At 38.4% G+C, this 18,494-nt stretch overlaps 1 protein-coding gene across 1 annotated transcript in view; it reads right to left on the bottom strand.

Moving 5' to 3' along the window:
- Positions 1-18,494, bottom strand: part of LOC136254617 (titin-like) — a 170,671-nt gene that overhangs the window by 135,757 nt on the left and 16,420 nt on the right. Inside the window, exons 9-11 of the mRNA XM_066047361.1 lie at positions 15,640-15,975; positions 11,728-12,006; positions 11,408-11,677 (exon numbers count right to left, since the gene is read on the bottom strand). Of these exons, the coding sequence (XP_065903433.1) occupies positions 11,408-11,677; positions 11,728-12,006; positions 15,640-15,975 (885 nt within the window). The remainder of the gene's footprint in view (positions 1-11,407; positions 11,678-11,727; positions 12,007-15,639; positions 15,976-18,494) is intronic.

Genomic DNA, 18,494 nt, shown 5'->3' with positions numbered 1-18,494 from the left:
CTATTTCTTCATCAAGAAGAATTTTCATGGCAAGAGATTGCCCTGAATGGTCCGAAGATGCTTGAATGTTGTCAACAGTGTTGGGAAAGTTACACATTACATATTACTTGCAACAGAACTATTAGTTACAGTTACTATTACCCAAAAAATAAAGTAACTATAATAATATTATATTACTTTGTGTCCACAGCTGAGGATTAAGCTGTCACATGTGAAACTACAACCTTATCACGTGACATGATTGCATTGTTGGACAATGTGCAAATCTTGGTTATAAGTAATTGTGACCGGATCTGCGAAAACAGGGCATAATTGCATATTTTTTGAATTCCTGTTTATTAAATAGTTATAATCTACTTAGCCAAGTGTACCCACTGGAAAAGTTTCAGCCTCATATGCCAATAAGTTTAAAAGAGTTACAGCCCTACAAAGTAGCAACAACAGAAAAATCGATATGTACAGCAAGTATAGGGAAAATAAATTACAGGTGCTTACAAAAACGGCTATTAACTTACCAATGGATTGAGGTACGGAGCTAAAATTTTCACCATCATGTTTACCATGAACAGGGGAATCAATTACTGGGTAAGTTATTCCTTTACGCCAGAGGCGTAGCTAAGGGGGGGCAAGGGGGGGCATTTGCCCCCCCATCACTAAATGATTTTTTTTTTAAACCTTCGTCACAAGTTTACCAGTATTAAACTGACACGCAAATGACTGTAAATTATGTACACTACTACGCGGTATCACCAGGGGTTGCTAGTGAATGCGCACACACAACATTCAACTCGCTCGTGAATCCATCGAACGAAAATATTAGAGACATACTTCTATATTTAGCCTAGATTACTCGTGTGATAGAACATTTTTGAATCTAAAAAGAGTGACCCGCTTCTCCGCGGCAGGAGTCACAACTCACAAGTGACAAAGGAGACCAAATGACGCTACGAACCTACTGCCTACGAGATGATAAAGTGTTAGCTAAATAAATGTACCAAGTTTATTTTATCGAGTCGATCACACTGGACCTTTGTACGTACGGCAGTGCAGTCTGTTTTTACTTTGTCAGTCAGTCAGTCAGTCAGTCAGTCAGTCAGTCAGTCAGTCAGTCAGTCAGTCAGTCAGTCAGTCAGGTGGATCAGTCAAACTTACAAGTTCTGCTAGCAAGACAGGTGGGATTTCGTGCAATACATGGCATTTGAATTTCGCCGAGTGAAGTGAGTGAATACGTCATCCTGTCAGCAGTGTGCTAGGACTGCAGCACAGGCTGTGGATAACGTAAAGTAACCTGTATTTGCACTAAAGTACTAGCTCTATGGGATTGTGGATGAATTTGTTGGAGTACAGTTGTGGCACGTGCGATGATGCTCGACGAATATAGCTACCTCGATTGGAAGCAGTCAGTACTGAAATAGTTACGTAGCTAGTTATTTCAGCTGTAATAATACAACACCGTATGTTGGCTAGCCCACCATTGGGTCATTAGCCTTTTTGCAATCATAAATGATTTTGAGTGTTTCGTGGGGGCATGCCTGCCCCTCCATCACCTTCTGGCTAGCTACGCCCCTGTTTTACGCGGTCTTCTTCACTGCATAAAAAGGCGAAATTCGTGAAGAAAAATCGATTGCGTATGATTGCTTTGACATGACATAAACAAATGCTCATAACTTACGTATCCTTGAGTCTACTGCAACGAAACAAAGAATTTCGAACTCCTCTTGAGCAGGCGAATACGATTATATCTAGGATTTTATTGTTAGTCCCTTCCTTCACTAAGAAAGAGGGGTTTTAAAAATTTACGGAATTTTTTCAATAACACTCAAGTATTTCACCCAATATATTCAATGCTTTGTACTGTAAATTTAGGCTTGTGCAATTATGTCCCTTTTTTGCAGATCAGGTCACAATTATATAAGAAGCTGGTGAATAAGCTTCGTTCAGTAGGCTTCATTACTTCATTGTGGCTAGGCATTACTCAGTGGATTACTACTGAGATTAGTAACTTCGTTACTTGTAGTAATAATATTATGTAATATTAGATTCGTTACAGTAACTATACTACTTAGGTAACATATTACATTTGTAAGTAAAGTAACTTGAGTTATATTACCTGTTTTTATAGCGTATTTCATTATATTACTTAATTACCACAAAAGTAATAATATTACAAAACATATTACATAAGTAACGCATTACTCCCAACACTGGTTGTCAACTCTATTATTTATTGTAATTACATTTTTTGTGTGTGTTGCTGAAACTAGTTTTTTTTTCCTTGCCACACCTACTTGTGGGCATTCTATTGCCTTCTCTGTGGTAGTGTGTGTCTGAGGACTCACTCACTCACTTAATTAGCTATAGTTCTTTTGTACACTGTCATTTTTTTTGTTCACCAATGATGGTTTCTCTCTCTATAAAGAGATCAGCTACAAACAAGTCATCCAGTAGAGAGATCAGCTACAAGACATCACCTTATAGAGAGTTCAGTTTTACAGTTACAAAGAAACCACCATGTAGAGAGTTCAGCTATGAACAGATCACTCTGTAGAGAGTTCAGTTAGAAAAAGTCATCCTGTAGAGAGATCAGCTAGAAGGATCACCTTGTAGAGAGTTCAACTACAAACAAATCACCCTGCAGATAGTTCAGCTAAAAACAAGTCACCCTGTAGAGAGACCAGCTAGAAGAAGTTACCTTGTAGAGAGTTCAGCTACTAAGAAACCATCATATAAATAGTTCAGCTGCAAACAAATCACCCTGTAGAGAGTTCAGATCACCCTGTAGAGAGATCAGCTAGAAACAAGTCACCCTGTAGAGAGGTCAGCTACAAAGAAGCCATCCTGTAGAGAGTTCAATTACAAACAGATAACCCTATAGAGAGTTCAGCTAGAAACAAGTCACCATGTAGAGAGATCGGCTAGAAACAAGTCATCCAGAGATCAGCTAGAAAAAAGTCACCCTGTAGAGAGATCAGCTGGAAACAAGTCATCCAGAGATCATCTAGAAAAAAGTCACCCTGTAGAGAGACCAGCTAGAAACAAGTCATCCAGAGATCATCTAGAAACAAGTCACCCTGTAGAGAGATCAGCTACAAAGAAATCAACCTGTAGAGAGTTCAGCTACAATCAGGTTACACTATAGAGAGATCAGCTAGAAACAAATCATCTTGTAGAGAGTTCGGCTGCAAACAAATCACCCTGTAGAGAGTTCAGCCACCCTGTAGAGAGTTCAGCTAGAACAAGTCACCTTGCAGAGAGTTCAGCTACAAAGAAATCACCATGTAGAGAGTTCAGCTGGAAATAAATCACCCTGTAGAGAGTTCAGCTAGAAACAAATCATCCTGTAGAGAGTTCAGCTAGAAACAATTAGAATTTCAGCTACAGTTCAGTTTTGTTAGAAGTCACCTTGTTAACTACAGTATGCGATAATCATCATTCATTGTTAAATAATTATACAAATATTTCATCAGACAAAAGGTATGCACACAGTTACTTCCTTTGTTCCACAATTCCTGTAGTAAAGAAAGAAAAAAAGTTAAAAGGAAGCACCAAGGCCAGTTTATGGTCAGCTTTGTGGCTTACAATACAAAAAGTTGTGATATCTAAACCAAAACAGCCAAGCTGTAAAAAAAGAGTGCGGCCCCCAAAAAGGCCAAGGTGAAAAAAGATGTGAAATCCAAGGTGGCAGCCAAGAAATGGCTGTGATGGTATGTTAATGGAAAAATTTTAATTACAAAAATTCAGGTGAATTTGGTGCCGAATCCTAGTGGAGGAGGCAACACAAATTCACCTGAATTTTCGTACTTTAAATTTTTGCCATTAACCTATCATCACAGCCATTTCTTGGTTGCCACCTTGGATTTCACATTGTTTTTCCACCTTGGCCTTTTGGGGGCCGCACTCTTTTTTACAGCTTGGCTGTTTTGGTTTAGATCAAGACACACGGTAGTATGTCGTGCGGCCCAAGAAGCCGGCGCGTAACACCCGTGAGTATATTGACAGGAAGAAAGAAAACGCAATTTTCGCACCTCTGTAGCTCAGTGCTGCCTTGATGAAACAAGACGATTTTTGCTATGGACACTCCCTCCACCTTCAGCACTCCACATTCCAAATTAGAGCGAAATCGCTTCAAGCGTTCCCGAGATATGCGACTTCAAAAATTGGCTTAGTTTCTTCGTCTTTTTTTCTTATGTTTCTTCCTCTTTTCGCACACTTACAAAAACTGCTATAAAACGCGAATGCTATATCCGATTGCCTTGAAATTTGGCACACAGAAGGGGAGTATAAAGGCGCATCTTTGTACCAACTTTGGCTAGGATACGATAAACAGGAAAAGAGTTATGATCGATTATTCATGAAAAATAACACCAATATGTTGTCACGCCTACAGCGTAAACCGCGTATGGGAAGAAGCTGAAAATCGGTGGGTGAATAGGTTAACTATTGAACCTCAAACCTTTTGTGGTTCGAAAGAAATCGAGCTAAAAACCAGGAAGATACAATGAAAAAACCAACAGTGTGTAACAATTATGCAATCGAGATTAGCCAATAAAAAACCACTACTTGCCACGCTTACCAGATAAACCGCTAGGGGGAATGCTTTGAAAATCGCTGTATAGAAGGAGTAATCATCTTAGAAAGGCTCTTCAGTGGTGTAGAAGAATCAAACTTAAAGCCACGGAGTTATAACACGAAATCCAACTTGGTGCAGCAAGTGCGAGATCGAGATACTCTAATAGAGCAGTCATCCTAATAGAACAGTCACCCTGAAGAGAATTCAAGAGATCAGCTAGAAACAAGTAACCTGTATAGAGATCACCTAGAAACAAGTCACCCTGTAGAGAGATCAGCTACAAACAATTCATCCTGTAGAGAGATCAGCTAGAAAATTTACCTTATAGGGAGTTCATGCAACTATGCAAAGGGATAGTTGAGCTAGAAGAAATCACCTTGTAGAGTTCAGCTACAAAGAAACTACCATGTAGAGAGTTCAACTACAAACAAATTTCCCTGTAGAGAGATCAATAGAAGAAGTTACCTTGTAGAGAGTTCAGCTACAAAGAAACTATCATGTAGAGAGTTTAGCTACAAACAAATCACCTGTAGAGAGTTCAGCTATAAACAAATCTCCCTGTAGAGAGATCAGCAAGAAGAAATTTCCTTGTAGAGAGTTCAGCTACAAACAAATCACCCTGTAGAGAGATCAGCTAGAAGAAGTCACATTGCAGAGAGTTCAGTTACAAAGAAACCATCATGTAGAAAGTTCAGCTACAAACTAGTGACCTTGTAGAGACATCAGCTAAAAGAAGTTACCTTATAGAGAGTTCAGCTACAGAGAAACTATCATGTAGAGAGTTCAACTGCAAACAAATCACATGTAGAGAGTTCAGCTACAAGCAAATCTCTCTGTAGAGAGATCAGCTAGAAGAAGTTTCCTTGTAGAGAGTTCAGCTACAAACAAATCACCCTGTAGAAAGATCAGCTAGAAGGAGTCACCATGTAGAGAGTTCAGATACAAGGAAACTATCATGTAGAGAGTTCAGCTGCAAACAAATCACATGTAGAGAGTTCAGCTACAAACAAATCTCCCTGTAGAGAGATCAGCTAGAAGAAGTTTCCTTGTAGAGAGTTCAGCTACAAACAAATCACCCTGTAGAAAGATCAGCTAGAAGGAGTCGCGTTGTAGAGAGTTCAGTTACAAAGAAGGCGTCATGTAGTTAGTTCAGCTACAAACTAGTAACCTTGTAGAGACATCAGCTAAAATAAATTACCTTGTACAGAATTCAGCTACAAAGAAACCATCATGTAGAGAGTTCAGCTGCAAACAAATCACCTGTAGAGAGTTCAGCTACAAACAAATCTCCCTGTAGAGAGATCAGCTAGAAGAAGTTACCTTGTGGAGAGTTCTGCTTCAAAGAAACCATCATGTAGAGAGTTCAGCTACAAAGAAACCATCATGTAGAGAGTTCAGCTGCAAAGAAATCACCTGTAGAGAGTTCAGCTACAAACAAATCACCCTGTAGAGAGATCAGCTAGAAGAAATTACCTTGTAGAGAGAGTTCAGTTACAAAGAAACCACCATGTAGAGAGTTCAGCTTCAAAGAAATCACCCTGTAGAAAATTCAGCCACAAACAAATTGCCCTGTAGAAAGATCAGTTAGAAGAAGTTACTTTGTAGAGAGTCAAGCTACAAAGAAACCATTCTATAAAGAGCTCAGTTGCAAACAAATCACCTGCACAGAATTCAGCTACAAACAAATCACCATGTATAGAGATCAGCAGAAGAAGTTACCTTGTAGATTGTTCAGCTACTAACAATTCACCCTGTAGAGAGGGCAGCAAGAAGAAGTCACCTTATAGAGTGTTCAGTTACAAAGAAACCACCATGGAGAGTTCTGCAATAAATATATGTATTATAATTTGTACATTTAATGATAAAATCAGAAATATGTAAAGTACATCTGCTTCATCTTTTCTTCTTCCTGTGGTAAAGAAAAAGAAGACAGGTTTAAAAAGTCCCAAAGCCGGCCTATTGTGGTATACAAATACAAAAAGAAATGAAATCTGATCCAAAACAGCCAAGCAGTAAAAAAACAGTGCGGCCCTCAAAAAGGCTATGGTGAAAAAATGTGAAATCCAAGGTGGCGGCCAAGAAATGGCTGTGATGGTAGGTTAATGGTAAAAAATTTAATAACAACAATTCAGGTGAATTTTTTGCCAAGACCAAGCTGCACAAAAATTCACCTGAATTGTCGTTATTAAAATTTTTACCATTAACCTACCATCACAGCCATTTCTTGGCCACCATCTTGGATTTCACATCATTTTTCACCATAGCCTTTTTGAGGGAGGCACTGTTTTTTTACAGCTTGGCTGTTTTGGATTAGATCAAGACACACAGTAGTGTGTCGTGCGGCACAAGAAGCCGGCGCGTAAAACCCGTGAGTATATTGACAGGAAGAAAGAAAACACAATTTTCGCACCTCCGTAGCTCTGTGCTGCCTTGATGAAACAAGACGATTTTTGCTGTGGACACTCCCTCCAACTTCAGCACCCCACATTCAAATTTTGAGCGAAATCGCTTCACGCGTTCCGGAGATATTCGACTTCAAAAATTGGCTTAGTTTCTTCGTTTTTCTTTCTTATTTTTCTTCCTCTTTTCGCACACTTACAAAAACCGCTATAAAACGCGAACGCCATATCCGATCGCCTTGAAATTTGGCACACAGAAGGGGGGTATAAAGGCGCATCTCGGTACCAACTTTGGCTGGAATACGATAAACAGGAAAAGAGTTATGAGCGATTATTCACGAAAAATAACACCAATATGTTGTCACGCCTACAGGGTAAACCGCGTATGGGAAGAAGCTGAAAATCGGTGGGTGATTAGGTTAACTATTAAACCTCAAACCTTTTGTGGTTTGAAAGAAATCGAGCTAAAAACCAGGGAGATACAACAAAAAAAACAACAGTGTGCAACAATTATGCAATCGAGATTAGCTAATAAAAAACAACTGCTTGCCACGCCTACCAGATAAACCGCTTGGGGTAATGCTTTGAAAATCGCTGTACAGATGGAGTTATCATCTTAGAAAGGCTCTTCAATGGTGTAGAAGAATCAGACTTAAAGCCACGGAGTTATAACACGAAATCCAACTTGGTGTAGCAAGTGCGAGATCGAGATACTCTAATAGAGCAGTCATCCTAATAGAGCAGTCACCTGAAGAGAATTCAAGAGATCAGCTAGAAACAAGTAACCTGTATAGAGATCAGCTACAAACAAGTCACCCTGTAGAGAGATCAGCCACAAACAATTCACCCTGTAGAGAGATCAGCTAGAAGAAGTTACCTTGTAGGGAATTCATGCAACTATAGAAAGAGATAATTCAGCTAGAAGAAATCACCTTGTAGAGTTCAGCTACAAAGAAACCACAATGTAGAGAGTTCAGCTACAAAAAAATCGCCCTGTAGAGAGATCAGCTAGAAGAAGTTACCTTGTAGAGAGTTCAGCTACAATGAAACCATCATGTAGAGAGTTCAGCTACAAACAAATCTCCCTGTAGAGAGATCAGCTAGGAGAAGTATCCTTGTAGAGAGTTCGGTTACAAAGAAACCACCATGTAGAGAATTCATTTACAAACTAGTGACCCTGTAGAGACATCAGCTAGAAGAAGTTACCTGGTAAAGAGTTCAGCTACAAAGAAACCATTCTGTAAGGAGCTCAGCTGCAAAAAAAATCACCTATACAGAATTCCACTACAAACAAATCACCCTATAGAAAGATCAGCTAGAAGAAGTTACCTCGTAGAGAGTTCAGTTACAAAGAAACCACCATGTAGAGAATTCATTTACAAACTAGTGAACCGGTAGAGACATCAGCTAGAAGAAGTTACCTTGTAGAGAGTTCAGCTACAAAGAAACCATTCTGTAAAGAGCTCAGCTGCAAACAAATCACCTGTACAGAATTCAGCTACAAACAAATCACCCTGTAGAGAGATCAAGTTATCTTGTAGATAGTTCAGCTACAAACAAATCACCCTGTAGAGAGATCAGCTAGAAGAAGTTACCTTGTAGAAAGTTCAGCTACAAATTTAAAGAAACAATCATGTGGAGAGTTCAGCTGCAAACAAATCACCTGTAGAGAGTTCGGCTACAAAGAAACCACCATGTAGGGAGTTCAGCTGCAAACAAATCACCTGTAGAGAGTTCAGCTACAAACAAATCTCCCTGTAGAGAGATCAGTTAGAAGAAGTCACCTTGTAGAGAGTTCAGCTACAAAGAAACCCTTCTGTAAAGAGCTCAGCAGCAAAAAATCACCTGTACAGAATTCAGCTACAAATAAATCACCCTGTAGAGAGAACAGCTAGAAGAAGTTACCTTGTTGATAGTTCAGCTACAAACAAATCACCCTGTAGAGAGATCAGCTAGAAGAAGTTACCTTGAAGAGTGTTCAGTTACAAAGAAACCACCATGGACAGTTCTGTAATAAATATATGTATTATATATATAATTTGTACATTTACTGATAAAATCAGAAATATTTAAGGTACATCTGCTTCATCTTTTCTTCTTCCTGTGGTAAAGAAAAAAAGATAGGTTAAAAAAGTCCCAAAGCAGGCCATAGGCCGGCTTTGGGGTATACAAATACAAAAAGAAGTGAAATCTAATCCAAAACAGCCAAGCTGTAAAAAAAGTGTGTGGCCCTCAATAAGGCTATAGTGAAAAAAGATGTGAAATCCAAGGTGGCGGCTAAGAAATGGCTGTGATGGTAGGTTAATGGTAAAAATTTTAATAACGATAATTCAGGTGAATTTTGTGCCAATTGACCAAGCGGCACCAAAACTCACCTGAATTGTCGTTATTAAAATTTTTACCATTAACCTACCATCACAGCCATTTCTTGGCCGCCACTTTGGATTTCACATCTTTTTACACTATAGCCTTATTCAGGGCCGCACACTTTTTTTACAGCTTGGCTGTTTTGGATTAGATAATATTTACAGGATGACTTGTTTGTAGCTATACTCTTTACTTGAAAAACAGCAACACAAGTCAGTCACCCTGTAGCGAGTTCAACCACATAAATGTCCCCCTCATCTAGATTACAAATCACCCCGTATCCTGTTCAACTATACAACAAGTCACCCTGTAGATATTTATATAATATGTGATCCTGTAAGCACTTCAGCTACACAACAAGTCAATCTGTAGAGTGTTTAGCTATAAACAAGTTGCTCTTTAGAGCGTTCAGCTCCATACTGTAACAAGTCACCCTATAGAGAGCTCAGCCACATTACTAGTCACCCTGTACAGTACTAACTAGTCATCCTGTAGAGAGTTTAGCTACATTACATATTACCCAGTAGATAAGTTACAAGTAGTCATCTTGTAGAGTGTTTAGTTACATAATGCTTCAACCCAATAGAATGTAATAATTTATAAGTGACAAAATGATTCAAATAGAAAAAAAAGCATTCACACAAATGAATAGCTGATTGTTGGTAATATAGCTGTATAGTAAAGAAAAAAAGACAAGTAGAAAGAACAAAATCCTGGATTTGCATGGAGATTACAACTACAAAAAGAAGTAATATTGATAAAAAACAGCCTGGGTATGAAAAAGAGTGCACCTATTCTAAAAAAATACCAGGGTTAAAAGGATAATTGTGACTAAGTCTAAGAAAATCAGTGTTATCGCCCATGTCAGCAGATTCAATTTTTCATGCAAGACACAAAGCTACATGAATAAACTATCTAATTCCACAATCAAAATCAGCTAGACTTGAGTGGCCTGGTTTTGCTGGTTGCTTTTCCCAAGACCAGTGGCAATCTGTATGTGCAGTGTGGGGACTTAATGGAGCTCTGGTCAGCCTGGGGATGACTGTATGCGGCTGCACAGCTCTGTGGTGTTGAATAAGTAACTCTGCTGTGAATTTCCTTTCATTTTAGCAAATTTTGAGACCTCAATGGCCCAAAACCTGGCCTAATTCATCCCTATGCCTTCCTTGTCGATGTTTGAACACCATCTTTCCTGCCTTCCAGCCCCCCTGCCTCCCACCCCTTTTGCAGCCTGCCTGATACAGTCAACCTCGGTTTAAAAACTATCTAAAACAGCGGGAAACTTTGTTGTTGGTTACTTGCACAGTGGATGCTCCGGACGTTAAGGAATTGGTGTAAAATGTACGAGAATTTGGTACATGTAGCTTCAGCCATTGACAGGCTACAATACACTAAATACTTAAACCAGCATTTCTTAATACTTTTAAATAGGCGATAAGACCGACTTTTCCAGACTGGATCACAATTATGAAATCAAAGTTGACAGCCAAGAAGTGGCAACAAATGATGTTGATTTTAATTATAGTGGTATGATCATAAAAACCATTTGCATTAATATCATTGTAGTTACTTTGTGGCCACCACCATTGATTTTGCAACTTTTTCACCCTGAATTTATAGGGTCACACATCCAATAAGAATGGGGATAAAAATCTACTGCATTACTGTATATTCTATTATAAAGCATATTATGTTTTATTAGATCACCATAGCTGAATGGAACTTTGTACATAAATGGATTGGCTCCATTTATCCCACTTTCTAAACACTTCATGATTGAAGTGGCACACAGGTGTTTAAATAATGGAGATTCACTGTTTGTACTGCCCCAGGTGGTGTGTGTCAGCTATGCCAGCACTTAAATGCCAGATTGATAGAGTTGAAAGTAGATAAGCCCAATGTTAACTGTGTAGAAAAGAGTGCCACCATGCATTGAAATCTAGCTTCAGATACCAACACACATGAGCTACACAATATAAACTAGATAAACCTATACACACAAAGAGTCTGTGTAGGAGTTAATTTATACATATATACCAAAGGATTAATTAATAAGACATAATTAGAGTACCTTCCTCTTCTGTAGTTCCAATCACATCAGTTAGGTTACCACAACCATTATCATTACATGCTGTCACACTGATAGGGTAGATAGTGAATGGATCCAGTCCCATAATAGTGTACATTGTGTCATTTCCATTAGTACTAATTGTGATGTCATTATAGGTCACCATGTATGTTGTTATTATACCCCCTGGATTACTGGGTGATTCCCAGTCTACAACAAGTGTTCGTAACATTCCACCAGTAGTAACAATCACATTCAATGGTAGTGATGGTACTAATCAAAACAGTACATTACATAACACATCAACACAATAACACACTTACATGATGGAGTAGTGAATGACAATGATGCAGCATCTCCTGGTTCAACAGTTACAGCACTAATATTAACTGTATAATTTGTGTTGTGAGTTAGTCCATAGATAGTAGTTCTTAATACTGAAGTGTCAGTGTGAGTAACACTTAACACAGGATTATTATTAATTAAAATTGTAATTGTATAACTTCGGATAATTCCATTATGTACAACAGGTTCTTCCCATGTAATATCAACAGCAGTGGCATTAATGGATGATACAAGAACATTGAGAGGTGAACTAGGAGCTAAAGGGAATAGAAAATGTTAGCACACACACTTTATAAACTAACATCACAAGTGTCAAACAACACATCTACAAGAGAAGAGATAGCCATGGTTTGGTCCACTAAAACAGTAGGGAATATTATCAAGTAGTTGGTATATGTTTGAGTGTGCGTGTGTGTGTGTGTGTGTGTGTGTGTGTGTGTGTGTGTGTGTGTGTGTGTGTGTGTGTGTGTGTGTGTGTGTGTGTGTGTGTGTGTGTGTGTGTGTGTGTGTGTGTGTGTGTGTGTGTGTGTGTGTGTGTGTGTGTGTGTGTGTGTGTGTGTGTGTGTGTGTGTGTGTGTGTGTGCATGTGCATGTGTCGATCTTCGCAAAGCTTATGATTCTGTACCAAGAAAGGCACTGTGGTGTACTTTGCGGAAATATGGTGTGCCTGACTGTTGGATAGATTTGGTTTGTTCATTTCATGATGGGATAGTTGCTACTGTTGCAGTAGGCAGAGAGTAAGCACCATTTTTCCAGGTGCAAAAATTGGACTCAGTGAGGACTACAATTTTTTTCATCTTGTATTTTGAAGTACAGTATTGGCTAAGTCATTGTGATTCAGTAGGGATTGAGATAATGTACAAGGTAGGTGGGAAACTTGCGTACCAGAAGACCATCATCATTTGTCATTGCTGAGTGCTTGTTCGCAGATGATGTAGCCAAGACTAATTTTGTTCTTCTAGGGCTGATATGGTTATAGGAGCTAGGATATTTGAGAAAGCCACAGTAGAGTTTGGTTTGACTCTTAGTATACCAGACACGAAGTTGCTTGTTGCTGGTGTGAATCTTACAGCTGAAGATGTATCTTCATTGGAAGTAGGTGGCGGTAGTGTAGGAATATAAGTGTTTGGGGTCACTTATAGAGGTATATGATAGAATGACTGACGAGGGTAATTGTCAAATTGCACTGGCTTCAAAGGTTTTTATTGAGTTTTGCAATTCCATGGTTTAAGGCCTGTGATCTTAGTATAGAAACCTAACGACTTGTTCATCAATCTGTAGTATTTGGTATCCTTTTGTACAGTGCAAAGACCTGGGCTCCCACTCAGCTACTTGTGAAGAAGTTAGAGACCTTTCATCGTTGCTGTATTAAATGCATTATGGGTATTGGATGTGTTGTACAGTGGGCAGAGCACATCTCCACTGCTCAATCGGCTGAACATTTTGGTATGCAAGAGTCTGTTAGTTTTCTGTTATGTTTGAGTGGACTTAAATGGCTGGGACATGTGACATGCATGCCTGATGATCGCATACCAAAGAGGATTCTATTTGGATGGTTCCCAAGGACACAACCAGCTCATGGTGTAAAACTACGGTGGTGAGATAAAGTTGGACAGGACTTGAAGAGTTTTTCAATCAATGACTGTTTATGGTACCAGCAAGCTCAAAATCGTGATTTATGGAAGCAATTAATTAATGGAGGAGAAGAGAATTTGTTAGCTTCACCACACTCTAGACCTAACTCTTTTCACTATCAGACCTGCTAAAGGTCTTTTAGAAGAAGCAAGGTATAACTCAACACAAATGTATAACTACGTGGTCACCTCTGATCTGATGTAGATTCTTCAACTAGAGAATCAACCACTGGATGGCTCTCGTGTTTTATCACAGCTGGTTGTGTACAGGTGATTTATTAAATACTGCTAATGCCGGATTTTGCCAGCTCATCAGCCAGCCAGTTGGAGAGATGGTTCCAAGATCAAGGTCCAAGGTGTGCATGTGTGTGTGCATGTGCGCATGTGTGTGCATGTGTGCGTGTGTGTGTGCGTGTGTGTGTGTGTGGTGTGAGTATAATGTACATTGATGACCAAAGGTTAGATAACCATTGATGTACGTTAACAGTATTCTTGTGTTTTTCTGATAAAATGCATAAAAAAGTACAATGATAAATTAGAATTTTACATTTGAGTATGGATCACACATATATATATAGAGCAATAGGATAAGGGAGATTATCTACACTTGTAGCCATACTAGTAGACATACAATCTACTTTAGTCATATACAGCCTGCTGTAGGTATTAATTATCCACTAGTATAACTGCAGGTATAGATGAGCTCCCTTGTTTCAATGCTTTTTTACTTCTATGATCTCTTTTACTCAAATTTTAAATTTTAAATATTTTCCTTATGTTTGTTGTTTACTTTTATAATAACTTAGACCCTTTTGGTGGTGAATTTGGTGGATTTTGGAGGTGTCTAAGTTACTTAGACCCTTTTCATGTTTACTTAGACCCTTTCATGTTTACTTAGACCCTTTTCATGTTTATTACGCGCACCCGGACTGGTAGCGTTGGCAACGCATCGCCACCTGAAAATTTATTTTAAACGGTAACGGGTGGAGTAATGGCTTGTTTCTACTAATGAACGCTACATTTCTCTGTTACAAGCAGCTGTCAACAATGTTAAGGTACAACAACTACATAAAGGGTCTAAATAACTTAGACTTCAGACCACAGGGGTCTAAGTAATTTAGTAACCCGATGGCCCTGTAGTAGCGCCTTCGCTTCGCTCAGGCGCCACGACACAGGGCCATCGGGTTACTAAATTACTTAGACCCCTGTGGTCTGAAGTCTAACTATTACATATCACTGATGAACCAGTGACACTATACAACAAAGGAAGAATGACCCAGACACATTTAAGACTGAATTGAGCAAGGGAATGTACACTCAGGCTATAAATAACTGAATCACATTCCATTTTGTTTCAGCTATGATATGTTGTACCCATTATACAGCATTATAAAGAATAACAAGAAATCTAGTCATTACAGAAATTACAACTGAATCTGTGCACCACGACTATCAAAAAAAATATTATTGAATAGCAAAGTGGCTATTCTGCTTTAGTATGTTCCACCTGCCATACAGCACTACATACGTATGAAAACAGTACAAGTACAGTATATGCTCCTCTGCAATCAATCCAGTCACAATATGGAAATTATAGCACTGAAGGCATGATGTGTTACCAGTTACCAAAAATCAACACCTATATGGTAGCAGAGAAAGAAATGGGACACAAAGGAGGATAAACATAAGTCTATGATGCAAGCATTGTAGCTGATACAGTTGGCAAAAAAGCACTTCTTGGAATGAAGCAATATCAAGCAGTGAAGAAATCAAGCCTGCAGTCTTAACCACAACTAAGCTGGAGTTATAAATACTTAGTCAGTTGCAGAAAATTTAGTTAAATAAATAAGTTTTAATATACCACACAGAAAACTTGTTGGAAGGGTTTTTGGATCACTCTGCAGGAATTTTGGGCCTGATTTTACCCAATCATTGCCTAGCATGAGTATCATCATGTTTGCTTGTCAATGCATGTAGAGTTCAAAATTATCTGTGTACATGAATGGGTTTCTGAGATACATACATGCTTGTTTATGTTATGGTGATGAAAGAATTACTGATGATCTTTTTCCGTAAATAATACTTCCTTCCTTCTCAAATACAGAGTCAGATATTGTGTAAAAACTATAACTTGTGGGATTCATGGCAACATGTTTCCAGATTACAATTATAGCACAAAGTACACACAGTATGTAGTAATACGTACATAAGAACGTTAGCAAGCAAAGTCACTTCATACAAAGTACAAACACTCACCATCCTCCAGTGTCATCACAGTAATGGGATCAATAAATGGACCTATTCCTACTACAGTAGCTGCCGCTATTCTAACAGTGTAGTTGTAACTAGGATGTAACATGTCAATCAATTGTGTACGTCCTTCTGAAACATTATATGTTCTGTTGAAATTCATTCCCATTTGTGAGAATATTGTTCCATTGCTTAAATATAGTATCTGGGTTTCCATGACAATCACGTGATATTGATCAAGCAGTCCATTTTGTTCTTCTAGTGAAGGTGGTTCCCATGACAAGAAGATACTACGAGATGACTGAACTGTCAACATTATGTTCAGTGGAGTTTCAGTGGGAACTGTGTTAAAAAACAGAACAAAAATAATCCTCTTTAAATATGTTACTGGATTGAGCCAACTGACTGAAGTTGCAATGCAAATAGACAGTTATAAAGATTTCTAGCTACTATATATAACTTGTCGCACAACTTAAAAAGATTATTATATAAAACATACATTAGTATACTGTACAGTAGAAGTAACTATAATGGAAGCCACCTATATCTCATCCAGACTATAAATGTCATTAAATTGTAGTGAGCTATAAAGCAGTAACTTGCTACAAGATTCCAAAAGAGTAAAAAAAACCCAACCAGTTGTTAAGTGCTTCAGGCACCCTTTGGCCAATAATATTGCATTTGGCAAGTGTCTACATGAGCATCTCAAATATCTTCAAGTGCTGGTCTATGACAGTATATCTAGACTGATCTAGGTCCCGGCCGATCATGTTGGCATAATTTAAAGCATAATAGGTAACCAAAAGTATCAAGCATAATGCTAGCATATGCTAGCTTAATAGGGATGATATTTGAAATTTTAATTAAAATGCGCAATGTGTGTGCCTGAAAGAAAGCAAATGATCACAGCCAATATGCATTATTACCAAGTAAATAACTTACTTAACCATTTCTTGGTTGATTATTCACACTTTGTACAAATAAGATTGATATACTCTAATAGAGCAGTCATTTACTCTAATACAGCAGTCAGGAAACATGTGCTTTACGAAAATAGTCATTTCTCGAACATAACCTTGATTTTAATTTGACCATAATAGGCTTAATTTTCGAGCACTGCTGAACAGTGGCGTAGCCAAACCCGGGCAAGCCAGGGCATTGCCCGGGCATCAGACTTCTTTGCCCCACCATCAGCTCCTAGAGTAATTATAAAGACGTGGGCTGGATAGCTCGAGATTTTGCTAAAGTTATTTAACTAGTCACTGCACAACTTATACAACACTCACCGTGCCATTTTCGCCGATGGTTTCCTTCATTTTTTGCTAAACAGAGATGGGGTTATCCAAGGGATTTTCCCTACGAGAACTTGATTGTGCACAAATAGAGGAGGCAATAAATAGAAGCAAGATCACATGATTACAAAAAACCGCGCACATTGTGGCAAGGAGTGAAGGACAAAGAATTGGTTTCACTATAGTGGGCTGGACGGTTTACATTTGGATTAAGTGTCCACGGTAGCTATTGGTGTGGTCAAAACTCGGGAGGCAAAGCAGTCTAAAGGTATTTGTGAAATTAGCACCCATCTATCTGTGTGGATACTGCTCAGTTCAAATGGTATGGAGTACTTGTTCAGTCAGCAATTCTTTTCTTTTTGTTTCCACTTTTCTAGGCTAACAACTGTAGTGGCAGAGCATAGTCATCACGTGATAGAGCGCCTCGTGCTTTAATTCAAGAATCTTTGTAGTCTGGTATTAAGACACATGTAGCTAGATGTATGTAATATGTTAGAAGGCCAATAGCTAGCTAGGCGTTCGCTTCTATTAGGTTGATATTAGTCATCTTGCATACAGTAGTGTAGGATGATACATAATGCATTTTAAAAATGTTATATTGATGTCCATATGAAGATGGGCATGTGTACGTGTGTTGCATGGGAAATTGCTTGCCCACCCATTGCCCAGGCATGGCGAAAAGTCTGGCTACGTCACTGCTGCTGAAAAGCATAATAGGTAACATCTTGAGCATAATTTTCCGGGCCTAGGTTGATCATTTTCAGCTGTAAACAGTATGGACATTCGATAATATGGAAGGAAGTTCAAGCATTATGGAAATCACTAGTACATTGATGTGGGAGTTTACTCCTTGATACAACAATGTTGTCTTTAGTATGACATGTGTGGGCCGAAGTTTTCAAAATATCATGTGTTTTCGGGAATACTTTACGAAAGCTCCATGTATGATTAAAGCATTCACAAGAGTTGAAGATTTTAGTATAGGAGTAAGTGTATAGTAGTTAGTGGTTGGTTACTTAAAGTACACATAATGTAGAGTAGGACCAACATTATTATGTTTATTTTTCTGCCTATCATGATATGCTGCAGTGCTCATAAATTATGCTACAGTACTCGTAAATTACAGTAATCATGCTCAATAGATATCTCATTTAGCTTAACATTTACTACAAAATTGCTTTAAATGCAATTAAAGTTCAATAGAATTTGCTAAATTGATTTATGCATCCAAATTAAATAGGCTAACGAGTTTGTGGAATAGGCTTGGTTATACAATGACTGACTATTCTATTAGAGTATAATATTATTGCACTGTGGATAAAATCACATGCCTACAGACTAAATTTCTTATATAATAATCATTTTCTCCAGTGAAAGCAGAATATGACACTTACACCATTAAAGTAATTAGTTTTGCTGTAATAAATGGTGGTATAGTGACCATGCCTGATCATTTAGGACACCTCTATCATGGGATCACTTGAGATCAATGCAGGAGTTAGGTGTATTCACCCCAACATAGCAGCCTTGTAAAAATTACTAATTTGAGGTAGTATTATACTAATACAT

The sequence above is a fragment of the Dysidea avara genome, chromosome 4, assembly GCF_963678975.1.
Source record: "Dysidea avara chromosome 4, odDysAvar1.4, whole genome shotgun sequence".
In the NCBI taxonomy this organism is placed as follows: Eukaryota; Metazoa; Porifera; class Demospongiae; order Dictyoceratida; family Dysideidae; genus Dysidea; species Dysidea avara.
This window is presented reverse-complemented; position numbering and strand designations above follow the sequence as displayed.